Genomic DNA, 24,309 nt, shown 5'->3' on the forward strand with positions numbered 1-24,309 from the left:
CCAGGAGGGCGGTACAGCAGTATTCCTGAAAATGTGAATTCAGGGGTAAGTGCAATTTTAAATAACAAGGCTTCACAGTCAGTGGCTGTGAAATCTTTTGTTATGCATCCAAAGTAAGTTTTATAGATAATCGCTACGCCTCTCCCAGTTTTTCTCCTCATGTCTTTCTTGAGAATGGAGTAGTTAGGCAGAAGAGCCGCAGCCACATCAGGAGCTGAACTTTCCTGTTCCTGTATGGGCAGGATGGCATACAGGAGTCTCGAGCTCCATTCTATGCAGAATGCGTCTCTGGGAGACAGCTTTCTAGTTGGCTCAAGTGTATAAAAGTGCAGACATTGCGCATTCCTATATGTGCCAAATAGATTTAGCCATTCATGAAAGCTAAGCGTCCCCGACTGGGTTTGTCTGCTTTGGCAGTTAAAGATCTCGCTATTTGGTGCATTAGCAGGAAAATCCCTTGATGAGCCAGCCAGCTCCAGAGGAGTAGAGTCAAAAAGACAGTGGGCTCTGGAACCCACAACGCCCTGCTTGATGCAGAACCACATGACAATGGTATGGTCTGTGACAGCCTACACTAGCCTCAATTTGACAGTGGGTAGGAAGGTCTTCAATGCCAAGAGAATCGCCCCCAACTCCATCAAGATCCGGTGGAGGCGGGTCTCTGCCGGAAACGAGTTATCAAATCTCTACCCCTCCCAGATGACCCCCAACCCAACGGGGATACATAACTACTATAAACTATAGATGGGGACGGTAGAGGGGTCTGTTGCTGGCCCAATTGCGGTCAAGCACCACTGTGGATCTTTTGCAGTCTCCTCCGACACCTTGATGGAATCTGACATGTTCCCTTGTTGCAGGGCCTGTTGAGAATTCAAGTCCAACTACATAACCTGCATGTGCCACCTGGAATGGTTGGCGAGCAGAATGCAGGGGGCTAGTAGGCTAAGAAGCCTCAGAGGCATCCTTAAAGAGACTAAGGACAGACGATTATAGCCCGAATGTCCTGGGCGCGCTGTTCCAGAGGAATTGCTGAAAAGCGCACTGAATCCAGTATGGCTCAGATGAAGGGAAGCCTCTGCAGAAGGAGTCCTGTGCAACTTCAGCAGGCTGACTGAAACCCCCAATGATGTCAAGAGGTTCGCAGTTGTCTGGAGGTGGTTCTTGACTGACTGAGACGAGCCTGCTTTCAACAGCTAAACTTTCAGGTAGGGGAAGACTGGAACCTCCAACCTTTGCAGATGAGCAGTAACCACTGCCATCACCTTTGTTACACCAGAGAGGCACTGGTGATGCTGAAAGGGAGCACAGAAAATGGAAAGTACTTGTGGCTTACCTTGAACCACAGATAGCACAGTGAACCTGCAGGGCTGGGATCTGTAAATAAGCGAGCTGTAGGTCCAGCACCACCATCCAATTAAGGGATCCAGGGCAGATAAAGCCTGGGCCAGGGTGAGCATCTTGAAGTTTTCCTTGTACAGGAAGGCGTTTAGAGGGCAAAGATCCAGGATAGGACAGAGCCTTCATTCCTCTTTGGGCACAAGGAAGTAGCAGGAACACCACCTAGTTCCAACTTCCGAAGCCAGTACCCTCTCTATGGCTCCTTTGGGTAAAAGAACCTGTGCATCCTGGCATAAGGCAGACAAGTGGTCCTCAGACAGGCATTCCACTGTAGGTGGCAGGTGTGGTGAGTCGAAAAGGGATGGCAGGGTGCAGCACCATTGGACAGGCTGCAGGACCAATTTGTTGGATGTGATATTTTGACACGCATGCAGGAGGAGGCTGACCTGCCTCCCACTAGGTGGCTGTGTCCAGCTAAGGGCACACTAAAGAATATTTGCTGTCATTGCCAGATGGGCTATATAGAAGCAGTGGGTGCACCGGTGAGGAAGATAAGTAAAAATGATGAAAAATAAGAAAAAGTTAGCACACCTTCAATTGTCAATAGCTATGAAGGGCTCAAAGATCTTTTATAAACTGGTGGTCTGTCGAAGGAGATTATGTGCCCCAAATGCGGAAAAGAATATCAATGCTGATTTCTAGTGGAATAGTATTTTGCTCTTTACCAATTCTTGGCTAATTCCATGGAGATTTTCTAATCTTCTATCTAATTGCAAATAAAGGAAGAGGTTGAAACCACTAAACCCTCCACAACCAAAAGGCCAGTAAGGCACTTCTTGTTCAAAAATGTAATTAAATGGTTATCTTGGTTGATTCTAGCTGACATCTACTCTTAGGGTTTGTTACCCCTGCCTCCCAGGTAAACAGAATGTATAAAGCAATTGAAAGGAGTGTGAAAAATGAACAAGTTACTTACCTTCGATAACGATATATCTGTAAGAAACATTAGTCAGTATTAGATTCCTTACCTTAGAATTACCCCAGGCGTCAGTCTGGATCCGGAAACTTTTGCGTAGCAGTACCCCTGCGCGTCGGTAGGCGTCGTCTGCAGGCGTCCCCTGCGGCTTCGTGTCCGTCGTCCGTCGTTGGCGTCGTGCGCCGTGATGACGCCTGCCTCCGCGCGCTGAAGTCAGTTCTTTGCACACAGCTTTTCCGCGCCAGAACACGCAGAGCCATGTGAGAACCAACACTGGTGCCATTTGAAACTAGGGCCCTGAAAGGGATGTCCTTAACCCTATGTATCAGTTCGCAGAACGGGGAGGATGGGTGGGGCGGTAAGGAATCTAATACTAACTAATGTTTCTTACAGATATATCGTTACCGAAGGTAAGTAACTTGTTCATCTGAAAGAAACACGTTAGTATTAGATTCCTTACCTTAGAATAGATACCCCAGCAATACCAACCCCGGTGGTGGGTCTGCGAACCAATACAATCTCACACCAGAAAGTCCTGGAGGACAGAACGGCCAAAGAAGCCATCCCTCCGGACTTGACTGTCCAGGCAGTAGTGCCTCGCAAAAGTGTGCAGCGAGGCCCACGTAGCCGCTTGGCAAATGTCCTGCAAAGGGACTCCCCGGCCCAGGGCAGTAGTAGCCGCCGTGGCCCAACAGGAGGCTCCTTCCGAGCCAAAGAGTAGCACACTTTGATGCATAGAACGACCCACCGAGAGATGGTCCGTTTATGCACCGCCCATCCCTTCTTCGCACCCACGTAGCCAACAAACAGTTGGTCATCCACCCGGAACTGGCGTGTGCGATCCATATAAAATGAAAGCGCACGTTTCGGGTCCAGACGATGGAGCCGCTCTTCATCCTTTGAGGGATGCGGAGGCGGGAAGAAGGAGGGTAAGGTGATGGACTGCCCAATGTGAAAAGCAGAGACTACTTTGGTCAGGAAAGAAGGTCTAGTTCTCAGAACCACCTTGTCTGGATGAATGGACATGAAAGGAGGTTTGACTGAAAGAGCCTGGAGCTCACTCACTCTCCTGGCAGAGATGATGGCAACCAGGAAGGCCGTCTTTAAAGTCAGGAGACGGAGAGGACAGGAATGAAGTGGCTCTAAAGGAGCACACATTAAGAAGGTTAGAACCAGGTTCAAGTCCCACTGAGGCATCACAAACGGAACAGGTGGATACATGTGTGTGATGCCCTTCAAGAACCTTGTTACAATAGGGGACTTGAACAAAGAAGGTTGATCAGGCAGCCTCAGAAAGGCCGAAAGGGCAGAAAGGTAGCCCTTGATAGTGCCCAGAGCAGAGCCCTGCTGGGCAAGAGAGAGAAGAAAGAGGAGAACCCCGGAAAGAGGGGCAGAAAGGGGATCCTTTGCTGTGCACCATGCCACAAATTTGTTCCACCGGCAGGCGTATACCGACTTTGTGGAGGAACGCCTGGCTGCCAGAATCACATCACAGACTTCAGGAGGCAAGTCAAATGGCCTCAACTGTCGCCGCTCAATCTCCACACATGGAGGTGGAGGCTGGACAGGTTCGGGTGGAGGACCGTCCCCTGCTGCTGCGACAGAAGGTCCTCCTGAAGGGGCAGGCGGATCGGGGGACCGACTGACATGCTGAGTAGCTCGGGATACCAGTACCTTCGAGCCCAGTCCGGAGCCACAAAGATGACTTGGGCCCGGTCGCGCCTGATCTTCTTCAGCACTCTGGGCAGAAGTGGTATAGGCGGAAAGGCGTATAACAGACCGCAACTCCACTCGCGCCGAAAGGCGTCGCCGTGCGAGTGCCGTCTTGGAAACTCCAACGCGCAGAACTGATGACATTGCAGTTCAGACGCCATTCGTGATCCATCGAGCACCGACAGCTGAGTTCGTCCGCCCTGGCGTTCAGAGAACCCGCCAGGTGTTGAACCACCAGGGTCACCCCCTGATGTTCCAGCCACTGCCAGAGGCGCAGAGCCTCCTGGCAAAGGGTCCACGACCCCACCCCGCCCTGATTGTTACAGTACCACATGGCGGTGGTGTTGTCCGTGAACACCTGCACCACACTCCCGCTGACAACGGGGAGGAATGCCTTCAGTGCCAGACGAATCGCCCGTAGCTCCGCCGGAGACCAGATGCCTCTGATCTCCGCCTCTCCCAGGTGGCCTCCTCAGCCCTGGAGGGACGCGTCCGTCACAACAACGTGCTCCGGTTGGGGAAGGGAGAGGGATCTGCCTTTGACCCAATCGCGGTCCGTAAGCCACCACTGCAGTTGTCTCGCAGTGCCCTCTGAGATCAAGACATGGTCGGACAAGTTGCCCTGATGCTGGGCCCACTGAAACTTCAGGTCCCGCTGCAGAGCCCGCATCCGCCACCGGGCGTGATGCACCAGAAGGATGCAGGAAGCCATCAGCCCCAGCAGCCGCAGCGTCAACCTGACCGAAACCCGGGATAACGGCTGGAAGATGGGAATCAAAGCCTGTATATCCTGGACTCGCCGTTCCGGAGGATAAACCCGAAACTGCGCCGAGTCGAGAACCGCTCCGATGAAAAGGAGCTTTTGAGAGGGACACACGTGTGATTTCGGCACATTGATCGAAAACCCAAGCTCGTGCAGGAGGTCTGCCGTCATCTGGAGGTGGTGGACGACTGTCTGGGGCAAGCCCGCCTTCAACAGCCAGTCGTCGAGGTAGGGGAAGACTGAAACCCCTAACCTGCGCAGATGGGCTGCGACCACCGCCATCACCTTCGTGAACACCCGTGGGGCGCTTGTAAGGCCGAAGGGGAGCACGATAAACTGGAAGTGCTCCTGGCCTACCGTGAACCGCAGGTAACGCCGGTGGGCCGGCAGGACGGGGATGTGAAAATATGCATCCTGCAAGTCCAACGCTACCATCCAGTCTTGCGGGTCGAGAGCAGCCAAGACCTGAGCCAATGTCAACATCTTGAACTTCTCCTTCCGGAGGAAGCCGTTGACGTTCCCGAGGTCCAAGATAGGACGTAGGCCCCCCTTGTCCTTCTTGGGTACCAGAAAGTAGTGGGAATAGCAACCACGCCCTACTTCTGGCCCAGGAACGCGCTCGATGGCCCCCTTGGCCAAGAGGGCCGTAACTTCCTCCTTCAGAAGTGCCAAGTGGTCCCCCGACACACGGTGGTTCTGCGGTGGCATGGCTGGAGGAGTGGTCTCGAAGGGGAGGGAGTAGCCCCTTCGGACGATCTGCAGCACCCACCTGTCCGAGGTGATGGTGCGCCAGTGGGAGTGGTGATGGCGAACCCTGCCACCCACTGGCGTCAGATGGGCCTGAAAGCACGGACTAGGAGGATTTGGTGGCGGATGCTGCGGGGGGAGGTGTGGCCTGACCTCGCCGTGTTCCCCGACCACCTCCACGGCGGTTTCCACGGCTGCCACCGCGTTGATAAGTTTGTTGCGGCGCGTGGCTGGCAGCACGTGTGGGACCGCCCCTTCCTTGGCCACGAAAGGAGCGAAACGAACCCGTTTGCTGGCGCAGGGTCGAAAGACCCAAGGACTTGGCCGTGACCCTGGAGTCCTTGAAGCACTCCAGCGCGTGGTCCGCTTTGTCACCAAACAGGCGACAGCCATCAAACGGCATGTCCATCAAGGCATTCTGGACATCTGCCGAGAAGTTGGCGGATCTCAGCCAGGCGTGGCGACGAATCGCCACCGTCGTAGACATCGCTCTGCCCAGCGAGTCGGTCGTATCAAGACCACACCTGATGGAGTATTTTGCTGCATCTCGGCCTTCAATCATAGACTTGCCGAGCTTAGCCCATACCTCAGGTGGGCATTCCGGCAGCAATTCCGCGACCGTGTCCCACAGAGAGTGGGTGTAGCGGCCCAAGAGGCATGCGGTGTTGCAAGACCGCAATCCCAGACTCAGGGACGAGAAGACCTTTTTGCCATACTGGTCGTACCTCTTTGATTACCTGTCGGGCGGGGCCGACGGGAATGCGGTTTGGGAAGTGGAGGCCTGGATCACCAGACTCTCAAGGGTGGGATGGCTGGACAGAAACTTGGGGTCATCCGAACACGGACGGTGGCGTCTGGCCACGTTCCTATCAACAGGCGAACCTGAAGCGGGCCTGGACCACGTGCCCAAAAGAACGCCAGACAAGGCCTCGTTGAACGGCAGCAATGCTCCTGTGGGCATGACTGCGGTTTGAGGACCTCAGTGAGGATGTTAGTCCTCACGGCCGCGACGGGGAGCTCAAGGTTTAAGGCCTTGGCAGCCCTCATCAACACCACTGAATAAGCTGCCCCCTCCTCCGAAGCCACGGTAGGAGGCGAGACAAAGCCAGGGTTAGGGGATTCGTCTAGACCACTGGCGTCACCCAAGTCACCTGCCCAGTCCACATTGTACTGACATTCACATGACAGAGGGTCCTCAGACCCCTCCCAATCCTCTCTGTAATCTGCCTCCTCATCATATTCGGGATCAACATAGTAGACCGGCTCCTCGGGTGCATAGGCCCCATCGGCGGCGGACTAGACGTCGGTTCGGCTCCGTGACCGGAGTCGGAGAGGGTATAGGGGCGGCGGAGCCCGGACCGGCGTCGTGCGGGGACGGCGTCGGGGTCAGCCCCGATGGGATCGGCGCCGGGGAGGGCGGCTGGCCAGCCGGCGTCGACCCTGAAGGCCCCTGCGGCGCCGGGACCGGTGCCGTCGGCGGCGCCGGGGCCAGAGCACCCGACGGCGTCGAGGCAGGGGCACCCGACCCGCTAGGGCCCTCGGACGAGGGCACTGGGCCCGAAGGCGCCGTAGGCCCCTTCGGAGAAGACAGCTTCCTCATGGCCATGAGGAATTCCTCTATCTCCTCGGGCGTCGCGCCTTGCCCAGGGACCACAGGGTATGGAGCAGGCCGCGCCGGTAGCTCATGCGGAGCCGCGGGGGTGGGGCCACCCGAACCCCCGGCCACATCGCGCGAGCGTCGGGGGGGGGGGGGGGGGGGAGTCGGGGGTACGATGACGACGCCCCGACTTCTTGTGCTTCCTACCTGAGGAACCAGAGGAATGGTGATGACTTCCGGAGCGTTCGTGACGGCTCCGCGACCGCTCCCTCGACCTCCGGCCGGACCGGGACCTCTCTCGACGCTGGGCCGACACCCCCAGCTCGAGTAGCTTGCGGGACCGCTCCCGCCTAGCTTTCTTCGTCAAGGCCCGGCAATCGACACAGGCGTCCACGTCGTGGTCGGGGCCCAGGCACCGGAGACAGAGGCGGTGATGGTCCGTGACCGACATCGTGCGGTCACAGTCATCACAGTTCTTAAAACCAGGCATCCTACCGGCACCGTAAGAAGATTATCAAAAGATTCAAAAACTTTGGTCAAAAGACTGGAGTACTGCTCTTCGGATCTGCGCTAACTGGCGCGGAAAAAAGAAGAACTGACGTCAGCGTGCGGAGGCGGCGTCTATATACTCCAGCGACGTCATCACGGCGCACAACGCCAACGACGGACGCGGAGCCGCAGGGGACGCCTGCAGACGACGCCTACCGACGCGCAGGGGTACTGCTACGCAAAAGTTTCCGGATCCAGACCGACGCCTGGGGTTATTCTAAGGTAAGGAGTCTAATACTAACGTGTTTCTTTCAGATGCTAGAATCCTAGAGGGTTGGCTACATACTGCTCAACACTTATTAATCTTAGAGTCACAACTGATCCAAGGCACTATACCAAATTGAATTAGACCCATTAGGACTTACAGGCATACAGTAGCTAAGAAGTCCTCAAAAAGTAAACATGGAGTTGAGTATGTGGTCATCGAGTTCAGAAAATACACAGACAAAACTTCTATAACCCTTACAACATCTTGAGCCAGGTATAAAGAAATGGAAGTCAAATGTAAGGGCCCTGGGCTGTTTTGAGTGAGAATGTAGTGATCCTAACGTAGTTTGTATTTGATCATCTTGTGATGGATTTTGCAGAAATTAACAAAAATGATCAAGATAAATGGGAAAAAGCAAAGCAGGCCTTATGTACACAACTATGGTGTCGCAAAACCCAAAAGGAAGTTTGTGGGGATCTCCGGTGTGGCACATCCAGGTGGCCAGATGGCTAGCGAGCCAAGGTTAATTGAGTAACACTGAATGGAGCACAAATGTGGGGTTATAGCAACAGTGCTTCAGTGGGCTCAGTAGAAAACAATTTTATATCATTATTTTGGTTTGCTTTTTCTCTTATCTCGTATTGCGGCATGAGGACTAATACACAAGCCAACGCTCAAAATTAACCCCATTATTCTGGGTAATAAGAATAATGAACAAGCAAGCGCTCATCTAAAGGGAAGCACTAGGTCATACTCCCCTGGAATGAGGACACAAAGGTGCCTTCCTTATTTTCACTGTGAATACACTAGTCAAACATATGTTAACACCTCCCAGGGAGAAAGCCATATATATAGATCTGGCAAGCTCAGCTAAGGCTGGGTCTGCCCTTTTCCATTTTTAACTACTAGATGCTGGAAAACAAGATGACAGAAGCGAAGGCAAGCTAATGTAATCATATTGTCTGAGAAAACAGTAACACTTCCATTTCTTTGTCCAGTGTGAGGAGCAAGTGGCTCAAAACAGTCCTTAAGAGCTATGTTTGGGGAGAACTGAGATCAGCTCTGTCACTTAGTCACTCCATTGCAATTTCACCACATTTCCAGTTTGTATAGGAGTAATGTCAAACATCACGCAGAAAATATTTCTCAACTCTTTCAGACAAGCAATACCAGATTAGCCTCATTAGTGACCACTCTGCTCAGAGCTGATTTAATTAAACTGACCAGAAGCGTAATCGATCTGCATTTTTTCAATAGGATTTCAAAACCTATACTGGCAAAAGACTATTGCAGTATTGAGTCACAGCAACTTGATTTGTAAAACAGATGTTCATTCTGTATGTTGTGAAAAATGTACTTTATATAGGCTAAATAAAAAACAGTCTGGTTGCATTGAAAACAATAGACTGAAACCTAAGGTGCAAAAAATCTTACCTTAAGCCTTCTAATTTGTATGTCAGAGAACTTCTTAACGCCATTATTTGAAGGCACCAGACGACTAAAGAGAGCCTTCAAAAAACAAAAAAGAAAGCTGCTTAGCAATGGAGAGTTGACTCTGAAACATATGAATACAGGGTTCTACAAGGACTATATAAAACAAAGGAATTGTGTAACTTCCTACCTTATCAGACTGTGTATTTTCATGAAACATGCGAGCGTCAATGGCGGCAGCCACTAGGTTATTAGCGGCAGTGATAGCATGGATGTCCCCAGTGAGGTGAAGGTTAAACTGTAATATGAAATAAGGAAAACAGAAATATTTTAGAGATGCAATAAAAAGGAAGTAACCTCATCTTCAAAGTAATTTGAACAAATCTCAGGTTTCCTTAATTTTACTACATGTAGAGTAACACAGCTGCAAAACTATGAGTTCAACTTTCCATGAACATAAATTTTTATAGAAAGCTGAATCAGGAGCGCTTTGTATCTTTGTAATATATCCCTTATATTTTTAGGGTTTGAATTAGAAAACAACTTCACCAAAATTGGATTTGTAAGAAGAATTGAATGTTTTTCTGGCTATTGTTTGAAGGAATATACAATGCTGCGCAGAGGCATCACCTATAGTGACTGGACATATGGATTTCTTCATACAAATTCAAACCCTGATGAAGGTCTCATGTACGAAACGCGTTGGCTGTGCTGATTAACTTATGTCCATAAGGAATATCAACAAAAGAAGAATTTTCAACAGGAATACGTGACTCCATGTGATATAAAGGTTACCTATGGAATTGGAGCTAATCAAATGATATTGTTGGGTATACTGTTCGATGTAATATCCTAAAAATAGGAAGGATATATTACAAAGATACAAAGCGCTCCTGGTTCAGCTTTCTATAAAAATCATGTTTATACAACGATTCCTTAGCAGTGGGGTTGTGTACATTTTTGAGTCTACATCCGTTTTGAATGTGTATATTCATACTAGTGCAACCATGGAATAGCCCACATTGCTTTGTCTTTTTGTTGTTAGTTTCCATGAATATCCACTAAAAACGTACATAAATGAGAATTTCAATACGACATAAAATTGCTCTTAACGTGGTGAAGCTCCAGAACTAGCTTATGTGCCACCTGAAGCCCACATGCACCAAATCAGAAATCGCTTTTCAGAACTGTTATAACTTGTAGGAAGCCTCCATCAATGGGCCTTGTGAGGATTCTGTATCTAAGAACAGAATCTCTACTACCCTTCAAGCCCAATTCTATCTGCCACAAACTACCTAAATCACTTTGCGCCCTTTACACAAGAATGTCTTTGCAGGTAGTGCTCATTTCAATCCACAAGTTCTGTGAAGCACAGCAACTGCTCTAATTGAGGCCCAAGGAGTCCTAATCTTCGCTTAACATACAAATAAATTTCTTTTTTCTGCCATTTGGTGTCCAAAGGGGTTGAACGCTCCCCCAGGCTTGATCTGTTTGTGTCCACTACTAGGCACTGCTCCATTTCTGCCTCAATGACCCTAATCTATCAGGACACCACAAAATGTACCATAATGACACTAATACACCACTGTGACACTTTATCCTCATGCGTTCACTTAAAGCTTGCACAGTAAAAAGCATTCTTTACCTCAACTAACCGAATTTGTAACATTCTGCATGTAATTCTTAACACTTTGGTGTAACTATTGTGCAATGCTATAACAACAACTAGGACTTAGTCACCTGAAAATAAAACAGTTAACTTCCCTGATGAACTTTACTAGAGTTAATGATGCTGACTGACATGTGATCCTCTAACGTGCGTTAAGGAAGGGAGGTGGTCTTCACCTACAGGTGCAGCAAATCAGCAAGACAGGGTCAAACATGTAAAGCAACTGCAGCTCAGAACCTCCTCTCCGGGATGCAGAATGTAACTTGAGGTCACAATGCAACTGTTGCTGGAGCGGGTATCGGGTTTGCTAACAAGATTAATTTTGGCTTCTGATATTGGCATCCTTACACTGGACCTTCAAAACCAGATGTGGCTGAAAAGGTTTTTGGCCCCTGGTGTAATATAATGAGACTGGTTACTTTTATCCTTTTTGTTGTTGATCATACCAATTACTAAGGGGTATTTAGTGTAGGTGACCTTCATACTGGAGCTAGAGGTCTCCTAGATGGCAAACCTTGCTGCTTCACTCATGAGAATGGTTCTGTGTGCACTCGGTCAGTAGACAAATCAGCATAACTTGAAATCACAGCAATGGTGAATAATCTACCAACGTTTAAGAAAGAAAATGAAAAGAAAAGAAATGTACAAAATGAGTTGAGAGAAAAAGTGTCGGCAACATGGCCTGACTATGTATGTTTGTTGTAGAGGGACATTTATAGCACATTTTAACTGGTATATTCACAGTTTCCAGTTCCAAAAATAGTTGCATTTGTAACCAGCAGTGATGGGGAGAGCCAGAATGTTGGAGCATTAATGTTTATTTAAAAAAGTAATATCATCTTTTGTTTAATGCAAGTGTACTGGCGTAAACCACAGTGTGTGCTCCATATCCCTTACTCCAACCTCTAAAACCACAGTTAAAAATGTAACGCTAAAATAGGAAGCTAACCCACATACTCCACATCCTTGACTGTACCATTTGCGAATAATAAACCATTCGATTTATGTCACCTAGCATCCTTTAATTAAGATTCATACTTTAGTGACTGACAATTCATGTTGAGCTTTTGAAACTATGACAGATTAAAAAAAATCCCACTTAGTATTTTAAAATGTAAATATAAGTTTGATAGTTGTAGGAAATCTGCTTTTCTGCAGGGTCATCCTCAATTTGTTTACTTTTATGAACTCTATTTGTGTTGCTAGCTTTAGAGCTCTGCGTACTTTAAACTCTTTTGACAGGTAAAAACCGCTCATTTAAATATTAATAAGTCGCCCCTATATATACCATGTAACCCAGAAGGCTGGATGCATGGTATTTAAAAGTATGACATCTAGAAATGTATTGTTAAAATCTCCTTTTAGTGACTAGCACCCAAAATATATTTTCGCTAAAGGAAGGCTAGCAGGCCCTAGAGAAACAGTCAGAAAAAATCACCAACTATTTTTATAGTTATTACAAATTAAATTCAATGGTGAAATTTGAATTTTGTCAATATGAAGGAAAAGTGACAAACCCAAGGCACCCAGAGACCAGGTTTAGTGTGGCTAAATGCCATGACACATTGCATTTTGGGAATCTGGTTTGTAAGGCAGTAAGAAACTGCTGCATAAGTAGGTAGATCAGGACCTAGGAACTTGCACACCATTGGTTTGGTACAAGCCAGGAATCACCCCATCTGCTAGCTAGTGCCAGGCACTAGCTAGCAGTGCCTGGCACTAGCTAGCTAGTATTTCTGTACACTTTCAGGACCTTTAGAAAATCCGAAGAGAACTGCATCTGCTGTCTGTAACCTGAGAGGAGCCCTGAGGGACTGGACCTGTCCCACTTATACCCAGGACAAAGAGTGAACTCCAAGGGTCAGCTGGATGACCTATGTAGCCATAGGGAGACAACGAGCTGCCTGGGGCCTTTTCCTTAAAGTGGCCAGTTGACAAGTGGTAATTGGAGCTGGACTGGGCCCTACTGTTGGCCTCTGCCTGACAACCTGTGAGTCTCTAAGTGCCTCCCCTGAAGTCCTGGGGGCCTTAGAAGTGTACTCTAGGAGGGAATTGGGACTTAAGAGACTAAGGGCCATAGGGATCAAGCTTTTCTGAGGACACGAATTCTGTTTGCAACAGCGAAAAATTATTTTGGGATATATTACACCCAAACACCGATTCTGTAACACGTTACCAAATCACAATTTGGTTTTTCAACCAAATACCAATTGGGTATTTGGAAGGGGTGTCCCTTCCAAATACCCATCTGGAATGGTATGTATTAATGTTTTGTGATGAAATTCTTGTCATAAAAGAGTCATAATTTACAGGTCACAGAAGTGTAGTGGTAATGCATTTGCAAACTGGAAGGGGTCCCCCTGAGGACCCTTTCCTGCTTGCGAATGTACAAGAAAAAGAAAAAAGTTTGTTTAAGAGGAAGCAGTGGTCTGCAGACTTAGCAGGTCACTATTCAGGTGATAGCATGGATACCTAGTAGGTTGCAAATTGCAACCTCCCTCAATATTATTCATGAGGTAGGTCAATTTGTGACCCACTGGGAATTGCTATTTTATAATTAAACGTCTCATACATCAGTAATTGCGATTTGGTAACAATGGCAATATGAAAATGGCAATTACTAGTGTTGATGCAGTGTTGAGTCAGAAGATAACATCTTTGACTGGGATGAACATGGTTGGGGTATTCGACCTGCACCCCATTGCATTCCGGCTGAAATTACACCTAGGTCCTGATCTACTGCGATCATGGACTATCAGTAGCAAGCAGCCTCGGTTTCTACTAAATAGTTTCAACTCTACATGAAATACCAGTTAATATGGCAATATGTAGGTCCACATAGAAACCGCTGGTTCAATTCTGAAATGGCCATGACGCTGCCTGGGTAATATTGGTTTGAATGGTGCACTAACCAAGTTATCCAGTGACCAGCACCGGTCCAGAGGAGCCGGACTGCTGAAAGGGTGATTTATGAGAAGTCACTTTTGTCTTGGTTGCATGGTTATTGTATGGGAACAAACTTCAGGCTCTGTGAAATTTAATGAAGTCCCTTTGCAGTTTCATATTTATAAGGCGGGTGTGACAGAGGGCTGAGTCTTGCATGTTTTTCTATTTGGTTGGGTGGATGGAAAGTAGGTTTCAGATGGTCAATTTTTAGGGCCTGAATTGTTAGTCTGGCTGAAAGACTTTGGTGATATCTCCTGGAGTGCACCCATGAACTATCATTGCTATGGATTCTTTGGATTTTGGGTGCATGGCCCTGCAGTAGCCTTGTCTTTAGTTTACAACTGGTAGTATCATGGCCCGTTTGCAAGGGAGCTGAAGCATGGAAAACGCTCTTGGTACATTATGTGGGTCAAATAACACGTCATTGGTATTATCATTAATGTGAAAAGTGAAGTAAAGGTTGCTCTTTAACTACATGTCTTGGTTAAGGATTCCTCAGACTAACAAAATACATAGTCCTTGTGAATTAAGTAAATGAAGAGATGAGTGATGCATTGAATCACTGATGATCACTTATTTTCTGATTACTGAGCTAGGTCCCATTTAGTGGCATCCAGTGCCAGACTTACCCAGGTAGTGTGTCAGCCGAGGACAATTCACGATTCGTTTACCCGTTAATGAGAATCTGGGTGTCGTGTGCATAGGGTTGGTGCTTAATGTAGTTAGATTCTGGGATGTGGACCATCTGTGTCATATAGATGTTGAAGATGACTGATATGAGTGATGTTTATGGAACTGTTAATGGAGGTCATATTGCGTAGGTTATATCTCAGGTTACATTGCTGGGAACAGAAGTGCAGTACAGATTTAAAAAAAAATGCAAGGGTAGTTCTGGTGATAGATACTTGTCATTCGATCAGCATCTTTGGTCTATGGATTGAAACACTTCTGAGAGGTGAATAAGAGTAAGAAAACTCACTTATTCTTAATCGTTGACAAGAAGATTGTATTCCACATGTTTAATATTGTGGCTCTGGCCCGAAACTTCATGCTAGAAGGGAGGTCACTTCGCAGATAGTCTCCCAGTGCGAGTAAAAGCATCTAACAGCTGGGTACGCCTGCAGAGTCGGTACTTGACCTTTTCAAGATGGAAGTGATTATTACATGTTTGCAACTGGAGGGGACATCATGTAATGATAACAGATGTGTTCAGGCTTTTTGAGGCGAGGGGCCAATATGGCAAGTACTGGGCTAATTACATTCACTTGGCAGCTGTCAAGGGGAGGGAAGAATGTAAAGGGATTGATTTTATGGATGCAAGGAACATCTTCATATCTTGATTAGAACCCGGGAGAACTTGTAAAAATATGACAGTCATCACCGTTTTTTAAGGTTTGGACTGGAAGATGTTGTAATGTTGCCTTCATAAGGAGAAATGCCACTTTTCACAGTTATATGGAAAGAGAATGGGCACAAAGTGCAGTTTTGGGGTGTTCCTGTTCATTGCAGATTGACACTGTTCATTGACAGAGATCTTCGTACATGGGCTTAGAAATGAGCTTTCTTTTTGCTCAGGTTATCACAAGTTTAAAGCCTCAGACATCTCTCCAACGTGCAATATATAGCAATTTAGATTTTGGTAAAGACTTTTTGCGTTCAGTTTGCTAGAAGCAGGATAATGACTTGATGAGTTAGTTTTGCTACTGGTAAGTATTGAATTTGACACAGAATGACAGGAGCCAAACTAGGTTAAGCAGGACGACTGGGAGAAGGTTCCACATGTCATGGTTTGTGCAGGGGTATTGCTGTGTAATACAGGGAGGTGAGTGGATAAGAACTGAGTTCCTTCAAGTAGAATGGAAGCAACTACGTACATGAAGCTTTGCAGTTAACGCGGTTAGTAACTTCAGGCTGAAGCATTTAGAGAGCATGCAAAATAATTTGAATATCACGCTTTCTTGAATAGGATAAGTGGTACAATATATGTGGGATAAAGTGGCCTCTGCCATACCTTATAAGGATATTGCAGGCCACCGAGGAGTTCGATGACCGTATAGAGGAACAAGGGCAAAGGCTGAGTTCCTTAATAAGGTTATGGAACTTCTCTGTGACTTTAACTACTTGTATCGTGTACGACAGGGAGTATTTTATCTCATATATTACACAGCATCCTCTTTCCCACAAACCACTGAAATCCTGGGTGCATAGCTCTCTTACATGAAAGAGAGCATGCTTGCAAACATGAAGACCAGAATTAGTTTAATACAAGCCAGTTTTTGAAAATAAAGAACTACAGTACCCTGGAATGTGTAGAAACATGCAAAACAATTCTAACTTTTCTATCATAACCCAAGGAGTGCAAAACATACACATGTTGCCATAAATATTTCCTTTCTGCTTCTCACTGTAAGCTACAAAAATAGAGCAGAAGAAAGGAAAGCCCTTTATCATTTTCTTCTATAAACAACTAATTTAATTATGCCTCGTGACCTGGCCTGCCTTTCCCCTTAGCAGCTGGCCCTGGCAACAGGCACTGTAACGTCAGAACTCAACTGTAATAGGTTATTACAGTTGAGTTCTCAAATGATTTTATTATAATTGGCGCTGGGGTGCATCACAAGTAACTGATTATAATGAGATTTGAGACCTGTTTTCATACCGGGATTACGGAATACTATGTATCATAAAGAGAGCTGATCTGGTGTAAGTGTAAGATTCATGTTAGTTCAGTAGCTGAGCTGAATGCAGATTTGAAAAGAGCCAGGGGTCTGGAACTAAAGTGAGCGGCATATTGTGGCTGTTAGTGCCACATACATACTTGGACTATATTTACAACACTAGGGTGAAGGGTTGTTGTTGCCAAAAGGAGTCGTTTGTAAAGCAGCTTATACTGTATTGTTGCTGATGTTTTGGATTTGTGGAGCATTTCAATCCTCAGGGAGGCACAAGAGCAGCTATGTCAATGGGCGGCAAAGTGTGGGCCCGAGTCAAGAGAAGGGATTATGCTTGCAAGACCCAAGTCAGAACACAGTTCAGAGTCACACTAAAGACAGGAGGTAAGCAGTTCTTCAGCCCAACAGGGATGACTTCATTTTAATTGCTCTATGGGTCAGTAATTAGCTGGACATTATGCCTTAAAATGGATATAACCAGGTTTTTAAGTGTATTGTAAGCAAGACAGAGGGCTAAAGTTGGCAGGTGCTTTTGTCTTCTTGATGTACTGGAGACCATTAACACCCCAAGGCTAGGGGAGGAGAAAGCTCTGTAAACCTTTACACTGCATCAATTAGGACCTGAATCATTACTGGGGACAAGAGCGAGCTACACATGAACACAGTTTCATGTAGTTGCCTTACAGATATCTCATGTTGGGACACAGAAGGAACAAGCGGATGATTCCTCAGAGCTTATGCACCGTGGGGTGTTGTCTATATATATATATATATATATTTTTTTTTTTTACAAATCTACAAATCAACAGTTGCAAGCATAGCAAATGTGTGCAAAGATGAGCTACCTAGATTAACATCTTTTACTTATGGGGAACTGTTCATGAATAGTAAAGCGAACAACTTAATAGAGTAGAAATACTACAGGAGCTGTGCAGTAAAATAAAAACACACATTCCCACATATGTTCCTTTGAATAAAGGCATTTAAGGAATGACATGGTGCGGCTATTCCAGTAGATCTGGAAATACATTTACTTTACCTCTTCCATTGGGATAACCTGAGAATAGCCACCTCCAGCAGCACCACCTACAACGAGGCAGACATAATAATTAGTTCAATTAAATTGCAGCTACTTTAGAAAGAAAATAACAATAATGAAATGTGGCAGTAAAGACTCCTTAGTACAGTAGAAATAAATCCTCTTGTAGAAGTGCAATGATCGGAGAATCTATCATTGCTTTGTTCTGAAGTGCATTTATACAGCGCTTACAACCCTCGACGAGGCGTGTAAGCTCTTGACGACACGCAGCATGCTGCTTCGGAACCCAAGGTTAGTGGTTGGTCCAGTGCTTAGTGTGATTAGTCTTTTGCTCTCAAGGAAACCATTCCATGCGTCCCTATATTTCTCTGTGGCAGATTAACTTAACAGGAGGTAGGTGTGATCATTAGTGAGTTGGGAGGTCTGGAGGTGAATGTGAGTAATTCTTATGGGTGGCAGGATCAATAGAAGAGCTAGAGGAGATTCGAATTTGGTAGGTAGCATGGGTAGGTGATTCGAAGAAGAACAGGTTGTGATCTTTGAAATGAGGTGTAAGCAGATGACATACTGTTTTCGAAACGTTGTTTTGTCTTTTCTAAAACCGTAACTATAAGCGGAGTGTCATCAGCGTAAGAGACCAGGTTGAAACCGGAGTGTCTTAGTAGGTTTTCCAGGGGGGAGACATATATATTAACGAATGGGGCTAAGTAAAGAGCCCCATTGCATTCCACAGTAAAAGAAGGAATTTGGGAAAATGCCGGGAAAGTTAAGAAATTCCCCTAGTATTGGATTGTTCTCTGCCTTTACAACATAGACGTTTTCAGGAACAAAGCATTATAACAACTTGTTAGCAAAGTAATCGAACAATAAATTAAAATACACCAAAATTCATAAATCTTTATATAATGGGGTCAGGAAGAATGATGACCGGGCCAAAAAGACCATGCAGAGCAAGGAGCGCAGCACAGGTTGCATTTTTCTAGCATCTTGAAACCTTTGGCAATACATTTAGCTGCTTTTTTCCTGGCAGGACAGGACACGCAATGAATAGGAAGGGGAAGAATAGGGGGGTGAACCAGGCAAGTAACAACGAGGGAGGGTAAGGGGCACACCAGACATGCAGCAACACAGGATTGGGATGTGGGGGCAGGGCAGCAAGCAACAATGCAGAGGGGGAAGGGAGGAAGAGGATACAAGTAAAGAGAAAAAAAAGTACCTCTGAAAGCTGCAAGCAGTAGATGGATAAGAGCAAGGGATGCAGTAATTGGGCCATGCTCCAATGTGGAGACATACACATGAGGAGGAAGTGAGGTCAACACTCGCTAAACAAAGAGAAGCAAAGAAATGAAAGAAATGACGAAGGCAACCAAAGGTAAGCAACAGGCGGACTCTAAGCCCCTTGCAAGTAAACAAATTGTCTTGCATGCAACAGCGCATGCGCTGTTTCAGGTGAGTACGTCGTGGCAAACTACCAAAGAGGTGAAAGTGCCCCCCCAAACATACTGAGGCGCGTAAAACAACCAACAGTGTCCCCAAAAGATTTAGGGGGGCAAGGGTGAGGCAGGAGGGTGTTTAAAGAGAGGGCCATGAAGTGTCCTGGCTGAGGGGAAGCAGCGTTTATCACGTATGACTATTTAAGGGTGGGTTATTTTAGGGTTTGAGGGTGGGAAGTAGTAAAGGGAAATAAAAGGGATTGGAGTGGGTAGAGGTAAAGAGAGGTAGGTGTAATTTTAGATTTCAGATGTGGGTATAGGAAGGTAAGAGTTATTTTAGCGTTCAGATGTAGGTAGAGATATGGGGAGGTAAGGGTGATAGTGTTTAGGGTGGGTAAAGATAAGGATGATTTTCAGGTGTAGGGCTGGGTAGAGAAAAAGAGGTAAGGGTGATTTTAGTGTTTAGGGTGGGTAGAGGTAAACGTAAGGATGGTTTTAGGGTTCAGGGCATGGTAGAGCTAATGGGAGGTAAAGGAAATTTTAGGGTTCAGCGGTGGGGAGAGGTTACGGAAGTTAAGGGTGATTTTAGCGTTCGGGTGGGTTGAGATGAAAAGACCTAATGGTTATTTTAGGGTTCTGTGGTGGATAGAAGTAAAGGGCGGTAAGGGTGAATTTAGGGTTCAGGGTGGGTAGAGGTAACAGGCAGTAAGGGTGATTTAACATTTCAGTGTGGGTCGAGGGGTGATTTTAGGGTCTGGGGATGGGTAGAGGAAAGGGGAGGTAAGGGTGATTTTAGCGGTCGGTAGAGATAAGGGGAGGCATGGGTGAATCATGAACCTTTTGAAAAGTGTTTTTAATGATGAATAAAACTTCCTCTAAATTATATGAGAGAACCAACAAATAAGTAAATGTGATACAGCTTCAAATGTTAATTCAGAAAAAAACGGTGTATGGTAACAGTATTAAACAAAGGGGGCGGTTTACAGCGTCATCGTCTATAAAAGAGACAGGCGACAGATATTTATGTTCCTGAAATTTGTTATATGTGAGAAAGGTTCATTATTGCTACTTGTTCCCATTTAGCAATTGGAAAAAAATTACCACAATCAGAGCACACTCCGCGCAGAAGGACACTATTAAAAAAAGTTTTATCATGCTCCAGGGACGAAAACAAACATATGGAGGCAAAGTGAAGCCTGAGCGAAGCAGACTGGTGCACACTCGCTCACCAATGAAAATAAATGTAATAATAAAGCTAACCAATGGTAAGTAATGTTCGGGTTAAAGTCCTCTTTACGTTTTTTGTTTTTTTAAAGACAAAGCTCTTCGTAAGCAAGAGTGCATGCACAGTCTCAGGCGAGACCTAAAAAATCACATTCCCAAACGTCGGCCATCATAGCACATCCTAAGCATGAAGTAACAGTTCAGGTAGTCAAACTAGCCTCTGTTCCAACCAAACAATTAATCACATGGCAAACTTACCTTTTATTCCAAATGTAGGGCCTTGAGATGGCTGGCGCACACAGGCAAAGACATTCAGTTTTAGGTGGGCTCCCAGTGCCTGGACCAGACCTACAGTGGTGGTGCTCTTCCCTTCTCCTAGGGGTGTTGGGGTAATACTTAAAGGAACAAGAGACAGAATTTAATGATCCAGTCGCGTGATTTGTACTAGCAATACCAAGCTGAGTGATTGCACGTAAAGGTTTTCCAATGTTTTCAAGGCCCGTATAAATGGTTTATGCAAGGCTTCATTAGGTCAAATTACCATACACTACTTTTAGACATTTTAACAAAAGCTATGCGGCCGCTTACCCAGTAACAACTACATATTTTCCATCCTGCTGGTCCTTCAGGCGGTGTATTGTAGCCAATCGGATCTTTGCTTTCGTTTGACCATACAACTCTACTTCTTCTGAGAGTAAACCGATTTCTGCAGCCAGCTTTCCGATGGGTTTTGGTACACAAGACCGTGAGATGTCAATGTCACTTGAAAAAAGGAAAGAGTAAAGAATGCAATATAAATGTGGTGTGAACCCTCATTTAGTGCCCCATCTTACACATCAATGATGACACGCGAGAGCTCCAGGCCTTCAAGGGCCCTCACTTATATAGGATTCAGATTCTATCCTCTGCTCGTCATCTCTAAAGACTCAGGGCTGACTGCCTTAGATGAAGTCATGAACAGTATGGGAAATATGCTTTGGGGATGAAAGGATGATTCAGGGAACTGGTATGGACACCATTTTGAAGCTTAGGTGTAAAGCAAGCTGACATGCGAATAAAATACCTAAACCTCTGGGTACCTGGGCACATGAAAAAAAGAATAAAAGTGAATCTACAGCCGGACTTAAAAACACACAGGCATGGAGAGATTGTTAGTGGTCTCCCACTAAGGCAAAATCAACTCAATCTAAAGCATAATCTAAACTATAAATAAAAAAATACATGTTTCATGATAAGCTATTAAATCTTGTGCCGGTAAGTAACGAAAAATAACGTTTCTACAAATAGATGAGCTAGCAAGAACGTTAGTAGGGGGAAGTAATTACAAAGTAATGGTGAAAATCAACTGCAGACAAACCACAGATTAATAGGGGCTTACTTTACAGTCACAATAAAAAAATTTAAAAAACAAGCATTTGCAATGCAATAGGTCTTGCATTAGGAAAGTGTGAGCTATTGGTATTGTAAATGACAATTTTTTAAAATATGTGTTGGCTTTGAAAATATATAAATTAATAGCATTGTTATTCACAAAGCCAATAGCTTACACTTTCCTAATGCGAGTCCTATTGGCTATGGCAATGCTTGTTGGTATCAAACAAGGACAGTGCTGTTGTGGTGCTGAGTGATGCTGTTGTGGTGCTGAGTGATGATGTGGTTGGGGTGAGTGATGTGGTGGTGTTCCAGAGTGATGTGGTGGTGTTCCAGAATGATGTGGTGGTGTTCCAGAATGATGTGGTGGTGTTCCCGAGTGATGTGGTGGTGCTCCCGAGTGATATGGTGGTGCCCCTGAGTGATGTGGTGGTGCCCCTGAGTGATGTGGTGGTGCCCCTGAGTGATGTGGTGGTGCCCCTGAGTGATGTGGTGGTGCCCCTGAGTGATGTGGTGGTGCCCCTGAGTGATGTGGTGGTGCCCCTGAGTGATGTGGTGGTTCCCCTGAGTGATGTGGTGGTGCCCCTGAGTGATGTGGTGGTGTTGTGTGGTGTTCAGCAGTGTGAGGCGTGCGGCAGTGTGAGGCGTGCGGCAGTGGGAAGCATGCAGCAGAGGGAAGCATGCAGCAGTGTGCAGCAGTGTGAGGCGTGCAGCAGTGTGAGGCGTGCAGCAGTGTGAGGCGTGCAGCAATTTGAGGTGTGCAGCAATTTGAGGCATGCAGCAGTGTGAGGCGTGCAGCATTGTGTCGTGCAGCAGTGTGCAGCATGCAGCAGTGAGAGTAATGCAGTAGTGTGCAGCAGTTAGGCGTGCAGCAGTGTGAGGCGTGCAGCAGTGTGAGGCGTGCAGCAGTGTGAGGCGTGCAGCAGTGTGTGGCGTGCAGCAGTGTGTGGCGTGCAGCAGTGTGTGGCGTGCAGCAGTGTGAAGCGTGCAGCAGTGTGAAGCGTGCAGCAGTGTGAAGCGTGCAGCAGTGTGAGGCATGCAGCAGTGTGAGGCGTGAAGCAGTGTGAGGCGTGCAGCAGTGTGAGGCGTGCAGCAGTGTGAGGCGTGCAGCAGTGTGAGGCGTGCAGCAGTGTGCAGCATGCAGCAGTGAGTAATGCAGAAGCGTGCTGCAGGGAGGCGTGCAGCAGTGTGCGGCGTGCAGCAGTGTGAGGCGTGCAGCAGTGTGAGGCGTGCAGCAGTGTGAGGCGTGCAGCAGTGTGAGGCGTGCAGCAGTGTGAGGTGTGCAGCAGTGTGAGGTGTGCAGCAGTGTGCCGCGTGCAGCAGTGAGTAATGCAGCAGTGTGCAGAGTGCAGCAGTGAGGCTTGTAGCAGTGTGAGGCGTGCAGCCGTGCGAGGCGTGCAGCAGTGCGAGGCGCGCAGCAGTGTGAGGTGCGCAGCAGTGTGTGGCGTGCAGCAGTGTGCGGCGTGCAGCAGTGTGAGGCGTGCAGCAGTGTGAGGCGTGCAGCAGTGTGAGGCGTGCAGCAGTGTGAGGCGTGCAGCAGTGTGCAGCATGCAGCAGTGAGTAATGCAGAAGCGTGCTGCAGGGAGGCGTGCAGCAGTGTGAGGCGCGCAGCAGTGTGTGGCGTGCAGCAGTGTGCGGCGTGCAGCAGTGTGAGGCGTGCAGCAGTGTGAGGCGTGCAGCAGTGTGAGGCGTGCAGCAGTGTGAGGCGTGCAGCAGTGTGAGGCGTGCAGCAGTGTGAGGCGTGCAGCAGTGTGCAGCATGCAGCAGTGAGTAATGCAGAAGCGTGCTGCAGGGAGGCGTGCAGCAGTGTGCGGCGTGCAGCAGTGTGAGTAATGCAGCAGTGTGAGGTGTGCAGCAGTGTGAGGTGTGCAGCAGTGTGAGGTGTGCAGCAGTGTGCCGCATGCAGCAGTGAGTAATGCAGCAGTGTGCAGAGTGCAGCAGTGAGGCTTGTAGCAGTGTGAGGCGTGCAGCCGTGCGAGGCGTGCAGCCGTGCGAGGCGCGCAGCCGTGCGAGGCGCGCAGCAGTGCGAGGCACGCAGCAGTGTGAGGCGCGCAGCAGTGTGAGGCGCGCAGCAGTGTGTGGCGTGCAGCAGTGTGCGGCGTGCAGCAGTGTGAGGCGTGCAGCAGTGTGAGGCGTGCAGCAGTGTGAGGCGTGCAGCAGTGTGAGGCGTGCAGCATGCAGCAGTGAGTAATGCAGCAGCGTGCAGCAGTTACTCTGGGTTTAAACAACATTACCGGAGAGACCTCTGTGAAGGCCCCCGTGTATCCATGCATGCTTTTAAACACTCGATCGCTCGGTAAGCATGCTTTAGACCTTTTCAACCTACTTTCAGAACAGAAGCCGTCATGTCTTTTTCTTACGGAGACATGGCTAGGCGACTCCTCCAGTCCTGACATCGCTACTGCCCTTCCCCCTAACTATTATATAGTCAGGAAAGACCGAGAGCTGGGTAGAGGAGGAGGAGTGGCAATGGTAGTAGACAAACGTTACACCTGCTCTGTACTTGAAACCGACAACATTCCGGGGGTTGATTCATTAGGCTTCTGCCTATCTTTCTCCCCGCACCATTCCTGTGCTGGCCTTTTAGTCTATCGCCCACCAGGCCACCTGGGCCCATTTTGTGATAAACTTTA

The 24,309-nt window shown here is 47.3% G+C and overlaps 1 protein-coding gene across 4 annotated transcripts in view; it reads right to left on the minus strand.

Annotated features, from left to right (window-relative positions):
* The window catches only part of MTHFD1 (methylenetetrahydrofolate dehydrogenase, cyclohydrolase and formyltetrahydrofolate synthetase 1), a 347,252-nt gene that overhangs the window by 141,660 nt on the left and 181,283 nt on the right, over nt 1-24,309 (minus strand). For all 4 annotated transcript variants that reach the window (XR_015299949.1, XR_015299948.1, XM_086937931.1 and 1 more), the window contains exons 11-15: nt 20,894-21,067; nt 20,564-20,700; nt 17,649-17,695; nt 9,513-9,620; nt 9,326-9,400 (exon numbers count right to left, since the gene is read on the minus strand). Coding sequence is in view for 2 of the 4 variants with exons in the window: in XM_086937931.1 (XP_086794057.1) it covers nt 9,326-9,400; nt 9,513-9,620; nt 17,649-17,695; nt 20,564-20,700; nt 20,894-21,067 (541 nt within the window). In the remaining 2 variants the exon portion in view is untranslated. The remainder of the gene's footprint in view (nt 1-9,325; nt 9,401-9,512; nt 9,621-17,648; nt 17,696-20,563; nt 20,701-20,893; nt 21,068-24,309) is intronic.

This window comes from Lissotriton vulgaris, chromosome 9 (genome assembly GCF_964263255.1).
Source record: "Lissotriton vulgaris chromosome 9, aLisVul1.2, whole genome shotgun sequence".
Classification (NCBI taxonomy): domain Eukaryota; kingdom Metazoa; phylum Chordata; class Amphibia; order Caudata; family Salamandridae; genus Lissotriton; species Lissotriton vulgaris.